This window comes from Balaenoptera physalus (genome assembly GCF_965194825.1).
Source record: "Balaenoptera physalus genome assembly, chromosome: 3".
Taxonomy (NCBI): domain Eukaryota; kingdom Metazoa; phylum Chordata; class Mammalia; order Artiodactyla; family Balaenopteridae; genus Balaenoptera; species Balaenoptera physalus.
The window spans coordinates 169,071,494-169,087,998 of record NC_138890.1 but is presented as its reverse complement, the minus strand read 5'-3'; the positions used below and the strand labels follow the sequence as shown (position 1 = coordinate 169,087,998).

The following is a 16,505-nucleotide window of genomic DNA, read 5'->3' as shown; positions in this document are numbered from 1 at the left end:
CCCACAGCCTCCTGGATAATAGAAGTTTCCGAAGGCCGCTGATTCCAGAAGGTACTGTCCTGCGTTAAGCTAGTCTCTAGTGAGAAATAAGTCTCAGGCGTCATGTACTGCGCATGCGCGAGCTTTTGCGCCCGCCCGCGAGAGTAGAGTGTGTTCTTGCTTCCGCGGTAGCTTCCGCCGGTTGCGGGAGAGTAACTGCTGTGGCTGCATCATGGCGTCCGTGGGGACCCTCGCCTTCGATGAATATGGCCGCCCTTTCCTCATCATCAAGGATCAGGACCGCAAGTCTCGTCTTATGGGACTTGAGGCCCTCAAGGTAACGGGACGGGGACGCACTGGCGGTGGGATGAGGGGACGCGACCGAAGCCGGTGTCTCTGCGCCTGCGCCACTTCACGGTGGTTCTGCCACGTGCTCCCGGGGAAGGTTCGAGGGAGCCCCTCTGGTCTCCAGTCCTGCACCCCAAGCCTCGGGCCCGGGAAAAGCCAGCGTATAAGCCCTTAGTCCCGTTTGGGGGTTAAAGTGGCCCGCAGGCGCCCTTCAGAGTTGGGTGGGGCGGCCTGAATTCACAGGCGTTGAAGGCGCGTCCCCGCTGGTTTCTCCAGTATGCAGTCCTTCCGAACAGCGTTTTCAGCAGTAAGATGCAGCGGAGGTGTTCTCAGGTCACCTGGCCGGTTAGGACTGTGATTCTTAGCCTTCAGGCGGTGTCCCTACAACAGCTCCAAAGGAAATGAGGTTCATTTTCTTTGTTGCTTCCTAAAGGCTTAGTCATTTACAGCGTTATTTCATTTTTGAGTCCCTTTATGCATGGCGTATTCCTGGACGTGGGGTCGTAAAAATTTAAAAACGTACACGTTTAAGGAAGAAAATACTACTGCAGGAGTGAAAAGTTGTCACCAGTAACCATAATACAAGATTGTGTGCGACCAGAATTACCAGTTATGGCAGGGGGTGCAGGTAAAAGTTGGAGGGTGTCCTTCAGGCGCTGGAGAGAGGATTGATTGGCTTTTGATCAGGGATGGAGTTATGTTTTGAACGGGAGAGAGCTAGCTCCTAGGAAGAGGACACAGCGAACGCAAGGACCGGGGCAGGAGAACGCATGGCATGTTGTAGAAGACAGCACTTTGGTTTTAACAGCACAGTCTACTTTAAGTTACAGTGGCTCCCAAAACGTGGAAGTTCTTGCATGCCCCGCAATCGAGATGTTATCCTGAGGGATGGGAGGGGAGCCATGGAAGGGGATTTGAACAGAATCACAATTTAAGTAGAACTAAACTTGGGGAGGTAGCATCTGGGATGGAATCCATGACGTTGCTGTGTATGGACCGTGTCACCAGGTCTGAGGCGCCCCTGTTTGCTTCGTTTCTTGGGGTTTTACTTAAATTAAGAAGCAGTACATATGTATAACTGATTCACTTTGTTATAAAGCAGAAGCTAACACACCATTGTAAGGCAATTATACTTCAATAAAGATGTTAAAAAAAAAAAAAAAAAAAGAAGCAGTACAGTTCTATTCCCTGCTTGGCTGTTTGTTTGACTTAGGACAAGTTACACAACCCAGTGGGGGCAATACACCCCCGTCGAGCTGAGGACCAGAGTTAAACGGGGTAACGTAAGGAGTGGCCACCCAGTCTTTGATCCGTGGTAGATGCTCGCACCACTTGTGTTACGTATTCAATTCCATTTTTCACTTCAGAGAAAGTAGTAGCCAGTACCTGCACCGAAAATACCAGTACAACAGAAGGTCCAGGTTATTTTGCACCTGCCACATCTGATGTAGTCCTCGCACTCTGAGACGGGTCCTATTTTATGGAATAGGGAACTTGACCCCAGAGCAGTGAAGGGATTGCTGGAGGTCCCAGAGCTAGTACAGAACAGGACCACGGTTCAAGCCCACCTCTCAGCCTCGGTGCTGTTAATGTTCGGGGCTGAATCCTTCTCCATTGTGGGGTCTGTCCCGTCCAGGATGTTTAACAGCATCCCTGGCCTCTACCCACTGGGGTCCCCTCCCTGACTGTGGCAACCAGAGGTGTCTCCAGGCATTGCCAGATATCTCCTGGGGGACAGTAGCACCCCTGGTTAAGAATATATCTGCCACCTCCCTGTGGTTATTATTGTATAAAAATCCCATTGTGCAGACCTATCAGTCCAGGTGTATTTTGAGGATTACCAGTATTTCCACAAACCTGGTGAACTTTGTGTGTCTTGTTACCTGTTAGATGGGGTGACAAGGGTAGGCTTCACAGCACACGTGCGTTTGAACTGCTTGGAGACTTGGTCAGGATTTTGGTGGGCGGAGGTGCCTCAGGGATCAGAGGGCCTGCTGGGGCGCGGGCGCAGGCTGTCCTCGCTGGAAGAGCGCAGGTCTCAGACTGTGGGGGGCTTTGAAGAACAGCTGGAGCTTTCGGACGTGAGGGTGGAGGTACTGGGGGGTCATTGAAGGGCTGGGGACTGGAAAGTAACATGTTTGAGAGAAGTGGATGGCTTAGCTGGATGGAGGATGAACGCGAAGCATCGGTGAGGTAAGAGACCAGGAAGTCTGTAAGGTGCGACGGGTCAGGGTTAGGTTGGTGACGGCAGGAATAGGAAGACGGAACCAGACAAATGAGTATAGTCATGCGTGGAAGGAGGAGAGGATGCATGCAGGCTTCTGTTGTTTTCAGCATTGGCCGCCTTGTGGGCTGTGTACTGGCTGGACCACCTGAGAGAGGAGCATGCAGCAACCATAGTGGGACAGTTAAAGGTGCTGTGTGTTGACGGCCAGGCTCTTCACATGACGTTAGCATTGCACAGTGGTCTTGCAAGGCCTGTCAGGTCAGACTGTCTATGCTCTGGGCTGTAAAATGGGCCCGTAGAACCTGCCTCATAGATGTGTTGAGGTTTAAAGAGAGAACACAGAGGACTTAGTTCTGTTCTTTTACATAAGGATCGTCTTCTAACACTAGCAGTTGGGAAGTGGTCACAGTTAGATATGGACCTGTCTGCTGCTACTTCTAGAGAACGGAAAGTATGTCATAAGTGATTCTTATAACCATCAGCTGTATGTTCTTAACTCTTAAAATTATATGTAACTTGAATATGGCTTTTTTTGTTTCATTTAGTCTCATATAATGGCAGCAAAGGCTGTAGCAAATACAATGAGAACATCACTTGGACCAAATGGTAAGAGACTAACATTCTCTGTTTTTTAACAAAAGTCATAAATCATAAATAGTCAATACGTTATCTTTGCCAAAAGTTAGGAAATGAAGGGAGGCATCCTCCCCCCTAATATGGCCAAACGTGTTTGGTGTATTCCAGACGTTAAACACAGTTACAGTCATAATGCGCATACAATTTTAGATTAGATGTTTTATCCACTTAACATAATTACCATTAGCATTTTCTAAATCATAGCTGTTGTCTTTTGTGACATTATGTTTTGTGATGACTGTTACATTTGGTGATGCTCCCTAATTTTTTTGCCATTTCTTTAGTTTTAGCCATTTTAAATTGCTTCCAATGTTTTTGCTTTAGATTAGCCAATCTAAAAAGGTCTTCATGGAGATATTCCTTTATGTATGTTGAATTATTTATTTATAATAAATTCCTAGATAGGAACTGGGTCAAGAGGTCAAAGCCATTTTAAACATTGGTGTCTTTTAGGGCTCGATAAGATGATGGTGGATAAGGATGGCGACGTGACCGTAACTAATGACGGTGCCACCATCTTAAGCATGATGGATGTCGATCATCAGATCGCCAAGCTGATGGTCGAACTGTCCAAATCACAGGATGATGAAATTGGAGATGGAACCACAGGAGTGGTTGGTAAGAAAAGGCAAAATATCCTTTCTCACTTAAGAGGTGTTATTTAATATTACAGGCCTAACACGCCTGCTGAGAATGTTTATTCTGAATTAAATCATGAGACAGTCGGACAAATCCAAATGGACACGATACAAGACAAGTGGCCCAGACTCTTCAAAACTGTCACTGTCATAAAAGAACAAGAAGGGGGTGGGGAGTAGAGTTAAGCAATTATTCTAGATTAAAGGAGCTAAAGAGAAATGACAACCAGCTGTAATGTGTAAAACTTGGTTGGATGCCTGATTTTTTTTTTTTCCCTAGCTGTGAAGAATGTTTGGGACATACGGGGTCATTTGTGAGTCATGTATTAGAGTAGTATCTTATCGATATTAAGGTTCCTGAGTGTGACAGTTGTGTTACAGTGCTGCAGGAGAATGACCTTTTCCTTAGGAGCTGTGTTGAAGTATTTAGGGGTGACATGTCTGATTTCTGCAACTAATTTTCACATAGTTGAAAAGAAAAGGCACACATCTGTAGAGAAAACAAATGCGACCGAATGTTATTAATGAGTAAACTAGTGTTCATTTAACTTTCTTGAAATTTTTTCTGAAGGTTTGAATTTTTTAAAAGTTTGGGAGGATTGATAAGATGAATATCTTTAATGTTACTTTTTCTGTATTTGAAATTTGAATTAATTTATTCTGCAAATATTTCAAATATTCATTGGGTACCGAGCACTGTTCTGGATGTGCTTGGAATGCAGCAGCGTTAAAACAAACTCCTCATCTTTGTGATGCTGAAATGAGAGGGGAAGGGAAGGTTGGGGGAGGATAATAAACAAATTCTGTAATCCTTTTATCACCAACATAAATGTCCCTGAACAGAAATCCCTGGTCCAGGACACATAAGAAGTTTTTTCCCCTTTATAAAAATGTTTGCGATTTATGTTCTTTACATTCTGTATATCACCAAGAATTGAACATTCATCTGTAAGAGATACCTGTTAGGACTTTGTTAGAACCGAAGCAGAATTAGATTAGATGGCCTCAGCCTCTAAGACGCTTCCAGCTTAATTCTGGAACCTTCATATTTCCAGCAGCAGCATCTAATTTGTTTTGAGTTTTAGCGATTTCCTGAGCCAGGTGTGTGCTGTCTCGTCCGCAGTCCTGGCTGGTGCCCTGTTGGAAGAGGCCGAGCAGCTGCTGGACCGCGGCATTCACCCCATCAGGATCGCCGATGGCTACGAGCAGGCCGCCCGCATCGCTATCGAGTACCTGGACAGGATCAGCGACAGTGTCCTTGTCGACATGAAGGACACCGAGCCCCTGATCCAGACCGCGAAGACCACGCTGGGCTCCAAAGTGTGCGTGTACAGTACAGCGTTGCCGGGCGCGTTCACAGAGTGGGCAGAGTTTGTGTGCTTGTTCAGAAAGGCAACTGAGAACTATCCTTGCTGGTTTCCTGTTGATTTAATGAGCTGCTTTCGGTTTGTGTTGTTATTTTGGTTTACTCTGTCTTTACTGCAAATGTAGACGGGCATTTTGTGTTTTAGTTGGAAGCTGAATTTCCAGGTTTGGTTATTAAGGCCTCTTGACAGTATTTGGAAGCTATAGAGTTCTTTAATTTGGCAGGATAAGATGGGTTAGCAAAAGGTCCTGCTAGTGGGATGTATTAATTTTTCATAACACTTCTTTCTACCATTTCTTTGCTAGGAAGCCTTTTAGTGGGGAGGTTCTGCTTTTATTCATTCAACAAGCAAGTTAATGATCCAGAATTTTGATTTAGTATAAAGGGGCAGTCTTGAAGTTTGACTTAAGCTGAAAGTGACTTACGTTTGTAACATTTACATAGTACTGACTGTTTGCCAGGCCTGCTGCCAAGTCTTGGGGACTCAAGACACAGTCGTTGCCCCAGAGACTCAAAGCAGCGTCAGCCCCAGGACACACTTACTTTGAACAACGGTAGAGACTCGTGAGCTCTTGTAAAAATGTCGCATAAAAATCCAGTGTAAGGTGCCTTATTACGCTGTTTTTCTTATCCATATCAATTTGAGAAATTTTTTAATTTGTGCCAAGAAGGAAGACATGGTCTCAACTTAGAAGTCAGGGGAAGTACTACAAACATGTCTGCTGCCTTCTGCCTTGGGGGAAAGGCATCCACTGCAGCACTGTGTTAAAGCAGAGAAATCTTCGGTGATGCCAGCTGTCCCCTCGTTGCAGGTCTGAGCTGAGACAGCTCCGGGGCAAGGGTGACTACCCAGGGCGGCCTCTGTCACAAGTACAGCATTGTTTTTCTCCTGGAAAGGAGGCATTACCCTTTCTTGAAGTGCACAAATCGTGTGTTATTACTGCTTTCTAAGTTGACCCTGCATTATTTGCAAGTCTTTATAAAACCCCAGTATGTGTAGGTCTATAGAAAATGTTCAAATGGATTAACGAGGGCCAGATATCCTCAACATAAAGCAAAACGTTGTATATCAGTTACTTAGGTTACACGGTATTTTTAGTTTCATGGTTATCTGTTCTAGGTGACCTAAGATTTCAGGCACTGTATTTCAAGTACTAGAGTTCCCTTGTGGTTTCTCCAGAATCAAATTAAAATTACTGAGCAGTCTTTTCAGATGTTTCAAAACTCTCAGAAAAGATAACGTCCCCCCTCTGTAACTGTTATGGTCAGGCCTTTCTCATTAAGTGCTGCACCTCCTGTGGATGAGATTGGCTTCTCCTTGGTGGTTTCATAGCTTTCCCATTCTGTTTTGGACTTCAGAATGTTAATAGTATTAAAAAGTGGCAGTCTTGGTAAATTTTTTTTTTTTTTTTTTAATTTATTTATGGCTGTGTTGGGTCTTCGTTTCTGTGCGAGGGCTCTCTCTAGTTGTGGCAAGCGGGGGCCACTCTTCATCGCGGTGCGCGGGCCTCTCACTATCGCGGCCTCTCTTGTTGCGGAACACAGGCTCCAGACGCGCAGGCTCAGCAATTGTGGCTCACGGGCCCAGTTGCTCCGCGGCATGTGGGATCCTCCCAGACCAGGGCTCGAACCCGTGTCCCCTGCATTGGCAGGCAGACTCTCAACCACTGCGCCACCAGGGAAGCCCCAGTCTTGGTAAATTTTTGGTTCTTACCATACTTCAGTGGTCTCTTATGTATATTCATAATGGAAGGAAATAGTAAATTTCAGTTATTGTTAGTGAAAATAAAGATGGAATTTTTTTCCCATCCCAGTTTATGATTCCCTTTGGGGTCCCTGCATCCCAGGTTAAGAATCCCTGCTCCAGATGGTTGAAAGTGAAGGTCGTGGTGGCATTCTTTTCGTACAGTATCTGTGGGTCGCAGTATGTTGTGTCGTATGAGTTACCACATCACGTGTTGTGCTCTGGCTGCAGTCAGTGTTCAGTGAACGTGAAAGATTTGTTCCACGTGTTTCAGGGTTAACAGCTGTCACCGACAAATGGCCGAGATTGCCGTGAACGCCGTCCTCACCGTGGCCGACATGCAGCGCAGAGACGTTGACTTCGAGCTCATCAAAGTAGAAGGCAAGGTGGGCGGGAGGCTGGAGGACACCAAGCTGATCAAGGGCGTGATCGTGGACAAGGATTTCAGTCACCCGCAGATGCCCAAAGTGAGTCAGCGCCTCCTGCAGCTTCAGCCTTTTCCCTCCTTAGCCCCCTGGTTGGTTCACACGTTTCTGTCTCTCACTGCAGCAAGTGGAAGATGCTAAGATTGCCATCCTCACGTGTCCATTTGAACCGCCGAAACCAAAGACGAAGCATAAGCTGGATGTGACGTCTGTGGAAGATTTTAAAGCCCTTCAGAAATATGAAAAGGAGAAGTTTGAGGAGATGATTCGGCAGGTAAGTCTTACCGTGGCTCTTGGTGAAATTTAAAACTTTGAAAGGATGCAGTTAGTTAGCTCCAGGTAGTAAATACATGTGATGCTAATCTGTATTAATCTTGATACTTTATGTGGCTACAAATATGGTATTAAAGTATAGGCTTCTTTCCTTTATTTTTTTTTTTAAATCTTATTTTTTGTATATATAAACTTATTTATCTTTGGCTGCGTTGGGTCTTCGTTGCTGTGCGCGTGGGCTTTCTCTAGTTGCGGCGAGTGGGGGCTACTCTTCGTCGCAGTGCGCGGGCTTCTCATTGCGGTGGCTTCTCTTGTTGCAGAGCACGGGCTCTAGGCACGTGGGCTTCAGTAGTTGTAGCACGCAGGCTGTAGAGCACAGGCTCAGTAGTTGTGGTGCACGGGCTTAGTTGCTCCGCGGCATGTGGGATCTTCCTGGACCAGGGCTCGAACCCGTGTCCCCTGCATTGGCAGGCGGATTCTTAACCACTGCGCCACCAGGGAAGCCCCTCCTTTACTTTTAAATTATCAAATGGATAAACATTCACAGTGAGAAAAAAATCAAATGGCACAGAACGGCGTAAGGGGGCAAATCTTAAAATGGTAACGTGTCTGGGGTGCATGGACGACTCGGCCTGGGTACGTGGAGCTGCACTTGTGATTTTACATGCTTGTTCTCCTGGGCACACCTGAGCTAGTGTGTGCCAGGTTTGAACAATTGTAGTGTGGCTTACCACACGTTTGAGACTTCCGAGTAAAACTTTTAGACAAAAGAGTTACTAAGTAACCGAAATCAAACCAGAATGCAGTCATAATCATCCCAGTTCATTGCTTAAACAAGTCAAGAGTATTATTTTATAAATACTTTCTCTCTGGCTATTAACGTTTTACACGTGCCTGCCCTCCGACGAAACGGTTCCTCTCTTGGGGACTCTGTCCTTGGGAGTTTAAAACACCAGCACTCAGGGATGCATGAACATGGGCCTCTATCGAAACGTTATCATAGCAGACAAACTAGAAGCTGTTCCAGTGTTTTTGAGGGGAAGGGGGAATAGTTAAGTTCATTTACGCTTTCATGGTATATTTCTCTGCTTAGTCTATGCCAGACACTGTTATGGCACTGGATATACGGCAGTAAACAAAGCAGAGCGCTTGCTCTTGGGGTGCAGAATAAGGGGAAAGCGGGTCGGGGGACTGTTACAGACACTGGTCAGAGGGCCTCTAAAGGCGTGGCATGTGGGCAGAGACCTCAGAGACGTGAGAGCAGCATGTCTGGGTGAGGAGCATTCCAGGCTGCGGCGAGGTGGGAGTGGGAAGCATGTACAAAGGCCCTGAGGCTGGGAACAGCAGGCCGAGGGGTTGGGTATGCTGGCAGAGGGTTGTAAATGAAAGCTTGTTATCTGGGCTCTATCTAGGGTAGCCATGGGAGTGCTGGCCGAGGTGCCCTGCAGGAGAAGAGGACAGGAACCGAGATGCCAAGGGGTTGATAGGTGTGCAGGTTGCCAGGAATGCTAACAGGAGTGGTGATGGGGCTGGGTGCCAACACTGTCAGGGGTGAGAGTGTGACCCAAAGAGGGACGCTGTGGGTGGCCGGGAGAGGCAAGGGCCCCTCCTGTTTGGAGCATGTGGGAGGGAAAATAGCCATTTGAGGAGGAGGCATGGGCACGTTGGTTTTTCAGGGGACAGCCAGTGTTTGTTCACAGCAAAAATGGAAAGGAAATATTGCCAAGAAGGAGTTTGGTGATGGGCTGAATTCCAGAGGGCCACTGGAAGGTTCCAGAGGGTCGGGGAAGGGGGGGAGGAGGTGGAGAGCCAGGTGGGTGGAGACAGGAGTGAAATGGCAGCTGTGGGACACGGCATAGTCCTCACAGCCCGGGGAGGGATTGACAGTACCGATCACTGCCGCCGTCCCGGGACGAGCCACTCAGCTGTTTGTGGGATTGGGGGCGGGGAAGGTCGTACTAGAATCGGGTCACCTCTGCCGGCCTGTAAATTAGCCTGTATCTTGTTCCACAGAGGATAGCCCACTCAAGTGCGAAAAGCAAGCTACAGAAAATTATATCGCAAGATGCAATTTTTGTTAAACATACACACGAATAAACTGCTTCATAGGTGTTTGTGGCAACACAGAGCTGTGGACCTTGGTTTCCCGGGGGCAGGGTTTTGGCCTTGTTGACGTGCCTCGTGTTGCTTCCCTGGTAACAGTGTCGTTCACGTGAATTGCTAACGTTTAAAGCTTTGTTTTAAAATGAGGTGATTCCCGTTGATACGTGTTCAGTATTTAGAGTTTAGAGCTGACAGAAGGTAGACATTTGGATATTTCTTCTCTTTTCTGTGCGTTATTTTAACGCACCCACCTACACACCTAGCGATGTTTCTCACCGTTTTTCAAACAGAAGAGCTCAAGGAGTACTTACTTTTTATTAACATGATCGCGGCATTTCTTTCCCCAGATTAAAGAAACTGGCGCTAACCTAGCCATTTGCCAGTGGGGCTTTGACGACGAAGCAAATCATTTACTCCTTCAGAATAACCTGCCTGCGGTTCGTTGGGTCGGAGGCCCTGAAATCGAGGTAGGAGGCTCGCTGTGAAGAGATTGTGAACACGGTTGAGCTTACGGTGCGTTTCTGTACGTGCGGCTGCAGTGACCTCGCTCGCCTGCGGTCAGCACACCGTGCCGGGGCTCCACAGATAAGAGGAGGCTGAGCTGGGAGAGAGGAGACCGCTAGAGTCTTTGTCATCATTTTTATACATGTTTCTGATGTTTCATGGCATTTGGAAACGCTTTCCCCTCTCTCCCTGGCTGTCTCGTAGGCGCTCTGAGGCAGGAGGACGGGCTGCCCACTTCGGTGTCAGCGACATCGGTACTGAGAGCCATTGCAGGCGTGGTCCGTAGCCCGGCACACGTGGCCTCGTGGCTGCTCGTGGCGGGGACGGGTGGAGAGCTGAGGGCTGTGCACGGGGTCATGGCGCCGGGGCGGACTTAGAAACCTGGGCCAGGCTGGGGCAGAGGTTCTACTGAACACGGTGCTCATGGGTCAAGCCTGGCTCCTCCGTGGTCCGATTTTGAGAGTCCCCGCTCACCAACCTGGTCTTCCTTCCTCCTGGCCCGCCGGTCAGCTGATCGCCATCGCCACGGGCGGCCGCATCGTCCCGAGGTTCTCAGAGCTTACGGCCGAGAAGCTGGGCTTTGCGGGTCTTGTGAAGGAGATTTCATTCGGGACCACCAAAGACAAGATGCTGGTCATCGAGCAGTGCAAGAACTCCAGAGCCGTCACCATTTTCATCAGAGGAGGGAATAAGATGGTGAGAACGCAGTTGTTGGTCCTCCATTTTTTCAGAATTTGGAACGTGATTTGGCTTTTCCCATAGTGTATTTAACTGAGACACAGTTACCTTAAGAAAGATGACAGCATCTTTCTTAGAGAAGCAAGGACACGTCAGGAATTCCTGGTGGTCCAGTGGTTAGGACTCAGCATGTTCACTGCCAGGGCCTGGCTTCAGTCCCTGGTCAGGGAACTAAGATCCTGCAAGCCATGCGGTGCGGCCGGGGAAAAAAAGGACATGTCACAACGTAAGATACTGAAGACCGTGTTCCACCGTTGGGTCTACGAGGCACACTTGCCTTTCCTCCGTCTCATAGGTACAAATGGGGAACCTGAGTGGTAACCATTGGCATGCTCTCCATTCACCAGGAATGGGTTTTTAGTGCATCGAGATGAGTAAGACTCATCGTAAGGGTATTTGTCGTTTTTGTCTGACCCCCTTCACTTGGGCATAGGTCCTGGAACAAGTCCCTGGCTGCCGTGTATTTTGGTTTTTTTAAACTACATTATAGGGAAGGAAAGTAGAATAGACAGAAACCATCTGCAAAGAACCTCTGGCACCAGTCTTTTTAACCAAGGATTTTACTGGGGACGAGGTAGGAATATTTCCAGTACCCGGCAAGCACTTAGATTAAACCCCAGGTGCACGGTATTCGGCTCTAAAGTGATTAGATTGTGATCACGTTAACTTAGGCAAAATTGTTTTCCCCAGATCATCGAGGAAGCCAAACGATCCCTTCACGATGCTCTGTGTGTCATCCGGAACCTCATCCGTGACAACCGCGTGGTGTACGGCGGAGGCGCTGCCGAAGTAGCCTGTGCTCTGGCCGTCAGCCAGGAGGCCGACAAGGTGAGTGAGACCCGTCACAGACTGTGCAGCGTGTGTGGCGGGGGTGCTAGACCCCAGGCGTCCGATCTGCGTCGATTCTCGTGCCTGTGTACTCGAGTGCGGGTTACCACGAACAGCGTGTCTCAGCCTTTTTCAGACCTTGCAGCCTCAACAGCAAATCTCTGCACTCTTAATGTTACTTGAAATTCAGAATTAATCAGACGTCGTATCTGCAGGCACAGCAGGAAGGGCTGACTTGTTTCGACTTCTCACACATGTACCTTCTCCATCCTCATCCTATAGTGATGTTTTCATAGGACGGCCTATCCTTAGAATTCTTTATGAGTTAGCTTTTCAAAGTATGCGATTTAATTATGTTTCCAAATAGCTGCTTGGGGGGCATTGGCCAAGTACGCTGACCATAACCCTGTGCCCTTCCAGTGCCCGACCTTGGAGCAGTACGCCATGCGAGCCTTCGCCGACGCCCTGGAGGTCATCCCCATGGCCCTCGCCGAAAACAGCGGCATGAATCCCATCCAGACTATGACTGAAGTCCGAGCCAAACAAGTGAAGGAGATGAACCCTGCCCTCGGGATTGACTGCATGCACAGGGGGACAAATGGTGAGGCGCTGTCACCGCTCCGGGGCTGCGGTGCCACTTGACTCGAAGCATTGCGTGCTGCGTGTTGTCCTGTCTTTTTAAATACTTGAACACACTTCAGGTATCAGGTCCTGAATTTTAGAACATTTGACTTAATTATCTTGGGAATTGTTGGACTGCTGGTCTTGGCAACCTACAGCTAATTTTAATAACAAAAAGCTGCAGTGCGGTATTTATTCCAAAGGTGGCTTCCGTTTTAGAAAGTAACTTCCATCTTACCTTTTTTACACAAATGTCTGTCGGCGTGGGTTCTGTATGACCTATAGGACAGCTCTGAAATTGACTTGCGGTTTACAGCTGATTCTGTGGTCGTGTCCCATAAATTCCCCAGTGTTTTGTAAATGGGATGTACTGTAACTTCTGTAGCACTCGCGTAGTTGATCTGCTGAGAAGGTAGCGTGGCTTTAGCGTGCTGGGATGGTGGCCCTGGCGGTTCCCAGTGACTGCTGTGCTGACGGGGCCGTCTCGGGGGTGCTGCGTCAGTCCCGACCACAGAGTCTCCAGCAGCTGGCGTTGTGTTCTGTGCTGTTTTTACTTAGCACTGGAGGTGTCTTCCGGGTTTTAGGTCAACAGCCCAGGGACTTGAGTAACAGCCGCAGCCCCTTGTCAGACACACGTTTCAGTTCCTTTCACTTGAACGCCCAGGTCTTCACTGGAGTCACTTTACGTTTCAGGCACAGTCGCGTTGGGCTTACTATCAGTAAGTGGCGGCACTGGGTGCGTAGTGGGCTGAGGTGTCGCTGGGCGATTCCCCCCTTCGGCAGGTCACTGAGAAACTCAGCCTGCGGTTGAGGCGACTCTGTCCCCACGGCTGTCCAGTAACCAGGCTCGCATTCCAGAATGTCCTGGGAAGCAGTGGAATTACGTTCTTCTGAAAGTATAACCGGGACTAGTGGCTTCCAAATTTGTGTTTCTTAAGTTTTACTCTGATTCCATAAATCGGAGCAAAGTATTAGTAATAAATATGTATGCTGTTTTATAGTAATTTATCTGTGTTTTTCAGATATGAAGCAACAACACGTCATAGAAACCTTGATTGGCAAAAAGCAACAGATCTCTCTTGCAACACAAATGGTTAGAATGATTTTGAAGATTGATGACATCCGTAAGCCTGGAGAATCTGAAGAATAAAAAAAGAATTTAGAATAAAATGTAGAAGTAAGATCCACTACCGTGATTAAATAAATGGGTGTCTTGTGATGCATCTACAGTTATTTATTACTATGTCCTTTATTAGACACTGTAGGTGCTATAACAACAGTAGCTGTTTGGTAGCAATAGTTTCACTTGTTCAGAGACATGAAACTGTAGAGATGTGATCTCACAGGGTTTTGTATTTGTTATTAAAGGGAACTCTTTAAACAGCCTTTATGTTCTGCTCTTCACGTTAAGAAACGTTCACTGTAACATTCATCAAATGCCTTAATTGAAGGGGTTTGAGTTGATTTTTTTTTTCCTTTTTTTTTCTTTTTTTTTTAATAAGCTGTAGGACCTGTATTTAACAGCTTTAAATGTTCAGTTTGTTCTCAAGATTTATTTTAACATTGAGGAATTATGGGCTTGGTCCTATTATTTAAATGCTGCATCTGTGTAAATGGGTGGATCTTTGACTATAGAGACCCATCAGAGGAGAGTATCCACCAAACGATTGTGGGATGTCTTAACGTGCTTTTAGGTTACACCGACGTGTGCTAGGGCGTTATTACCGTGCTACTGAGACCGCGTCAACAGCATAACCTTCACGTAGTCCCCTTGGCGTTATCCTGCCCTGGCTCCACCCTAAGCACAGGCCAGCATGTGTACAGAGAAAGCCAGAGTGCGCACAGTCTCCTGTACCACCTGCAGGTGCTTAGAAGGGCGATTCAGAACCCTGTTGGGGTTTTCTTATCAGAGGAACAGAACGAGTGGAGGTTAGAGTGAAATGTGGAAAAATGGGTTAAGTGGGAGGAAATACCTTGCAATGACCATGTATGAGTAGATTGGTATTTGAATTAATTCTGCTTACTGAAATAATACTGGCTAACAGTGACATAGCCCTTACCATAGGTCAAGCTGTGTTCTGAGAACTTTATCTGTCCTCACCACCTTGGAAAGGAGACAGGTTTCTTGTTGTTCACATCCTACAGGTGAGTTTTGATCATCTGCCAGCCTCTTCTGGCCAGTACGTGGTAGAGCCTAGTCAAACCCTGGCAGTCTAACTCGAGAGTTCCCCTCTCCCCTGTGCTGTTTTGCCCCCATTGGCTTGTGTTTGGTTCTCTAAAAGGATGTTTCGTAGAGAATCATGATGATAAAGTTCACTCTTGTGCCACCAGGGGGAGAGGATTTGGACCAGTCAGGTTCCATAGAATCAGGAAACGATTCAGGGTTCCTTCTGCTGGGGACCTGGGTGCTGACCAGTCCTAACTATTGGGTGGTTGTGTTTTCTCTACGTTAATGCATTGGTGGTTTCGCTAGGAAATGTAGTAGTGAGAGCCAATATCATTCATCCTAACGAACATACAACCTGGTACATAATTTCATCGTGAAATGGATTGTGAAGTGGCACTGTTATCACTTACACTACTACTTGCTGGGTGCAGCGTCAGAATGCGTCAAGTTTGGGATCAAGTCAGACTTAGACCCACTTAGGTAAATATCTTGACCTAGTAGTTCAGATGAGTTGATTTACAAGGGTGGATTCTAGCCTATAAAGAACATACAGCAACTTGCTTTGGACCAGTCTTACGTGAAGGGGTTTGTGGTTGAATGAAAAGAGCTACTAAACCACTCCTCCGAAAAGTGGACCTCACAGATGTTTCTGCTGGTTTCGGTCGAGAGAAACTATGTGGCTTATGAACAAACTCGTAGACGTGTTGTTTCACAAGCTTTTGATTTTTTCCAGTAAAAGCGCCTCTTCAGGGTACCATGTTACCTTTTATCTTCCAGTTCCAAATGGCTTGTCGAGTTTATATCCCTTGTATTGTAGCCGACCCCGTGTGTATCAGGAGCAGTGAAGGCACTTGACCCTGAAGCCGGATTCCCACGCAGGGCCCAACATTGTCCTGTTGGTTCCCAATGGTTCCCAATTCCTGCACTTGCGGCTTTATTCAGTGTTTCTGTTTGTTTTTTCGTTTGCTTTGTTATTTGGCTGCACCGCGCAGCTTACGGGATCTTAGTTCCCGGCCGGGGATCGAGCCCGGGTGCCAGCAGTGAAGGCACCAAGTTCTAGCACTGGGCCACCAGGGAGTTCCCTATTCCATGTTTGTTAGGTGGCCTGGCCTTTAATTATCAACAACCACTCAAAAATACAAATGCTTCTGCAGGGGCTGAGAGGCTAGTGGGTTGTATGTGACCAAATGTCTTTAATCCTTTCTTTCTCTGTTCCTGGTGAAACAGCTCCACTAAAGGAGGGGGGAATGGGAGTAACGAAGTAACAAATAATTGAACTACTACTAGGCGTGGAGAAGTGTTTCTGCATTTCAGGTGCTTCTTGGGGGTAGCCGGGCAGACGGGGGTCATCTGAAGCGCCAGGAAAGAGGGCACCAAAGACAGGTGGCTCCTTGGGGAGCGTTGAAGGCCAGGGAGGGGGGAACGCAGTGGCAGCAGCGAGGGCACCTTCAACGTGCTGGGTCCTGAGTGCTGTTGTAACGTCTTATGTAGGTGATAACAGCGGTTTTCAAGGGGCCGTGAGGTCAACAGTAGTTTCTCACTAAGAGCTGATTTGCCTTTTTCACCGTGTTGACAGCTGCACTGATGGTGCAAAAGCAGTGACGGGTAAAACTCATGTGAGCGGGGATCAGGTGGTGGTGCTGGAAGCTGTATTCCTCACCACCACCCACTTAGGAAGCCGCTCGCACTGACAGGTGACCTCGAAGCAGTGCCGGCCACGGAGTCATTAGATTTCGGCCCCTGAGTACACGGCGTCTCGGTGCTCTCGACACAGCAAGTGTGTGAAGCACCTCACGTACCAGGCATGGCGGCCGCCTCAGCTGGACTGGCCCCTCCCCGTGGGCACCGTCTTTACTTAAACGTGACTGACAGCCGGTTACTCGCACGTGTGCGTGACGGACGGCTGCT

General features: G+C 47.7%; 1 protein-coding gene across 1 annotated transcript; it reads left to right on the top strand.

Moving 5' to 3' along the window:
- Positions 1–86: 86 nt before the first annotated feature.
- Positions 87–13,653, top strand: CCT5 (chaperonin containing TCP1 subunit 5). Its single transcript, XM_082454387.1, has 11 exons — positions 87–316; positions 3,100–3,160; positions 3,644–3,808; positions 4,952–5,150; positions 7,213–7,405; positions 7,488–7,637; positions 10,087–10,206; positions 10,754–10,939; positions 11,672–11,809; positions 12,230–12,410; positions 13,453–13,653. Exons 1-11 carry the CDS (start codon positions 212–214, stop codon positions 13,578–13,580), a joined length of 1,626 nt encoding a protein of 541 aa, XP_082310513.1. The 5' UTR covers positions 87–211; the 3' UTR covers positions 13,581–13,653.
- The last annotated feature ends 2,852 nt before the right edge of the window (positions 13,654–16,505 follow it).

Excerpts from the sequence above, each read along its gene's own strand:
- CCT5 (XM_082454387.1), top strand. The coding sequence starts at position 212 with ATGGCGTCCGTGGGGACCCTCGCCTTCGATGAATATGGCCGCCCTTTC. Across the intron at positions 317-3,099 it reads TGGGACTTGAGGCCCTCAAG|TCTCATATAATGGCAGCAAA; the intron begins GTAACGGGACGG and ends TGTTTCATTTAG. Across the intron at positions 11,810-12,229 it reads TCAGCCAGGAGGCCGACAAG|TGCCCGACCTTGGAGCAGTA; the intron begins GTGAGTGAGACC and ends GTGCCCTTCCAG.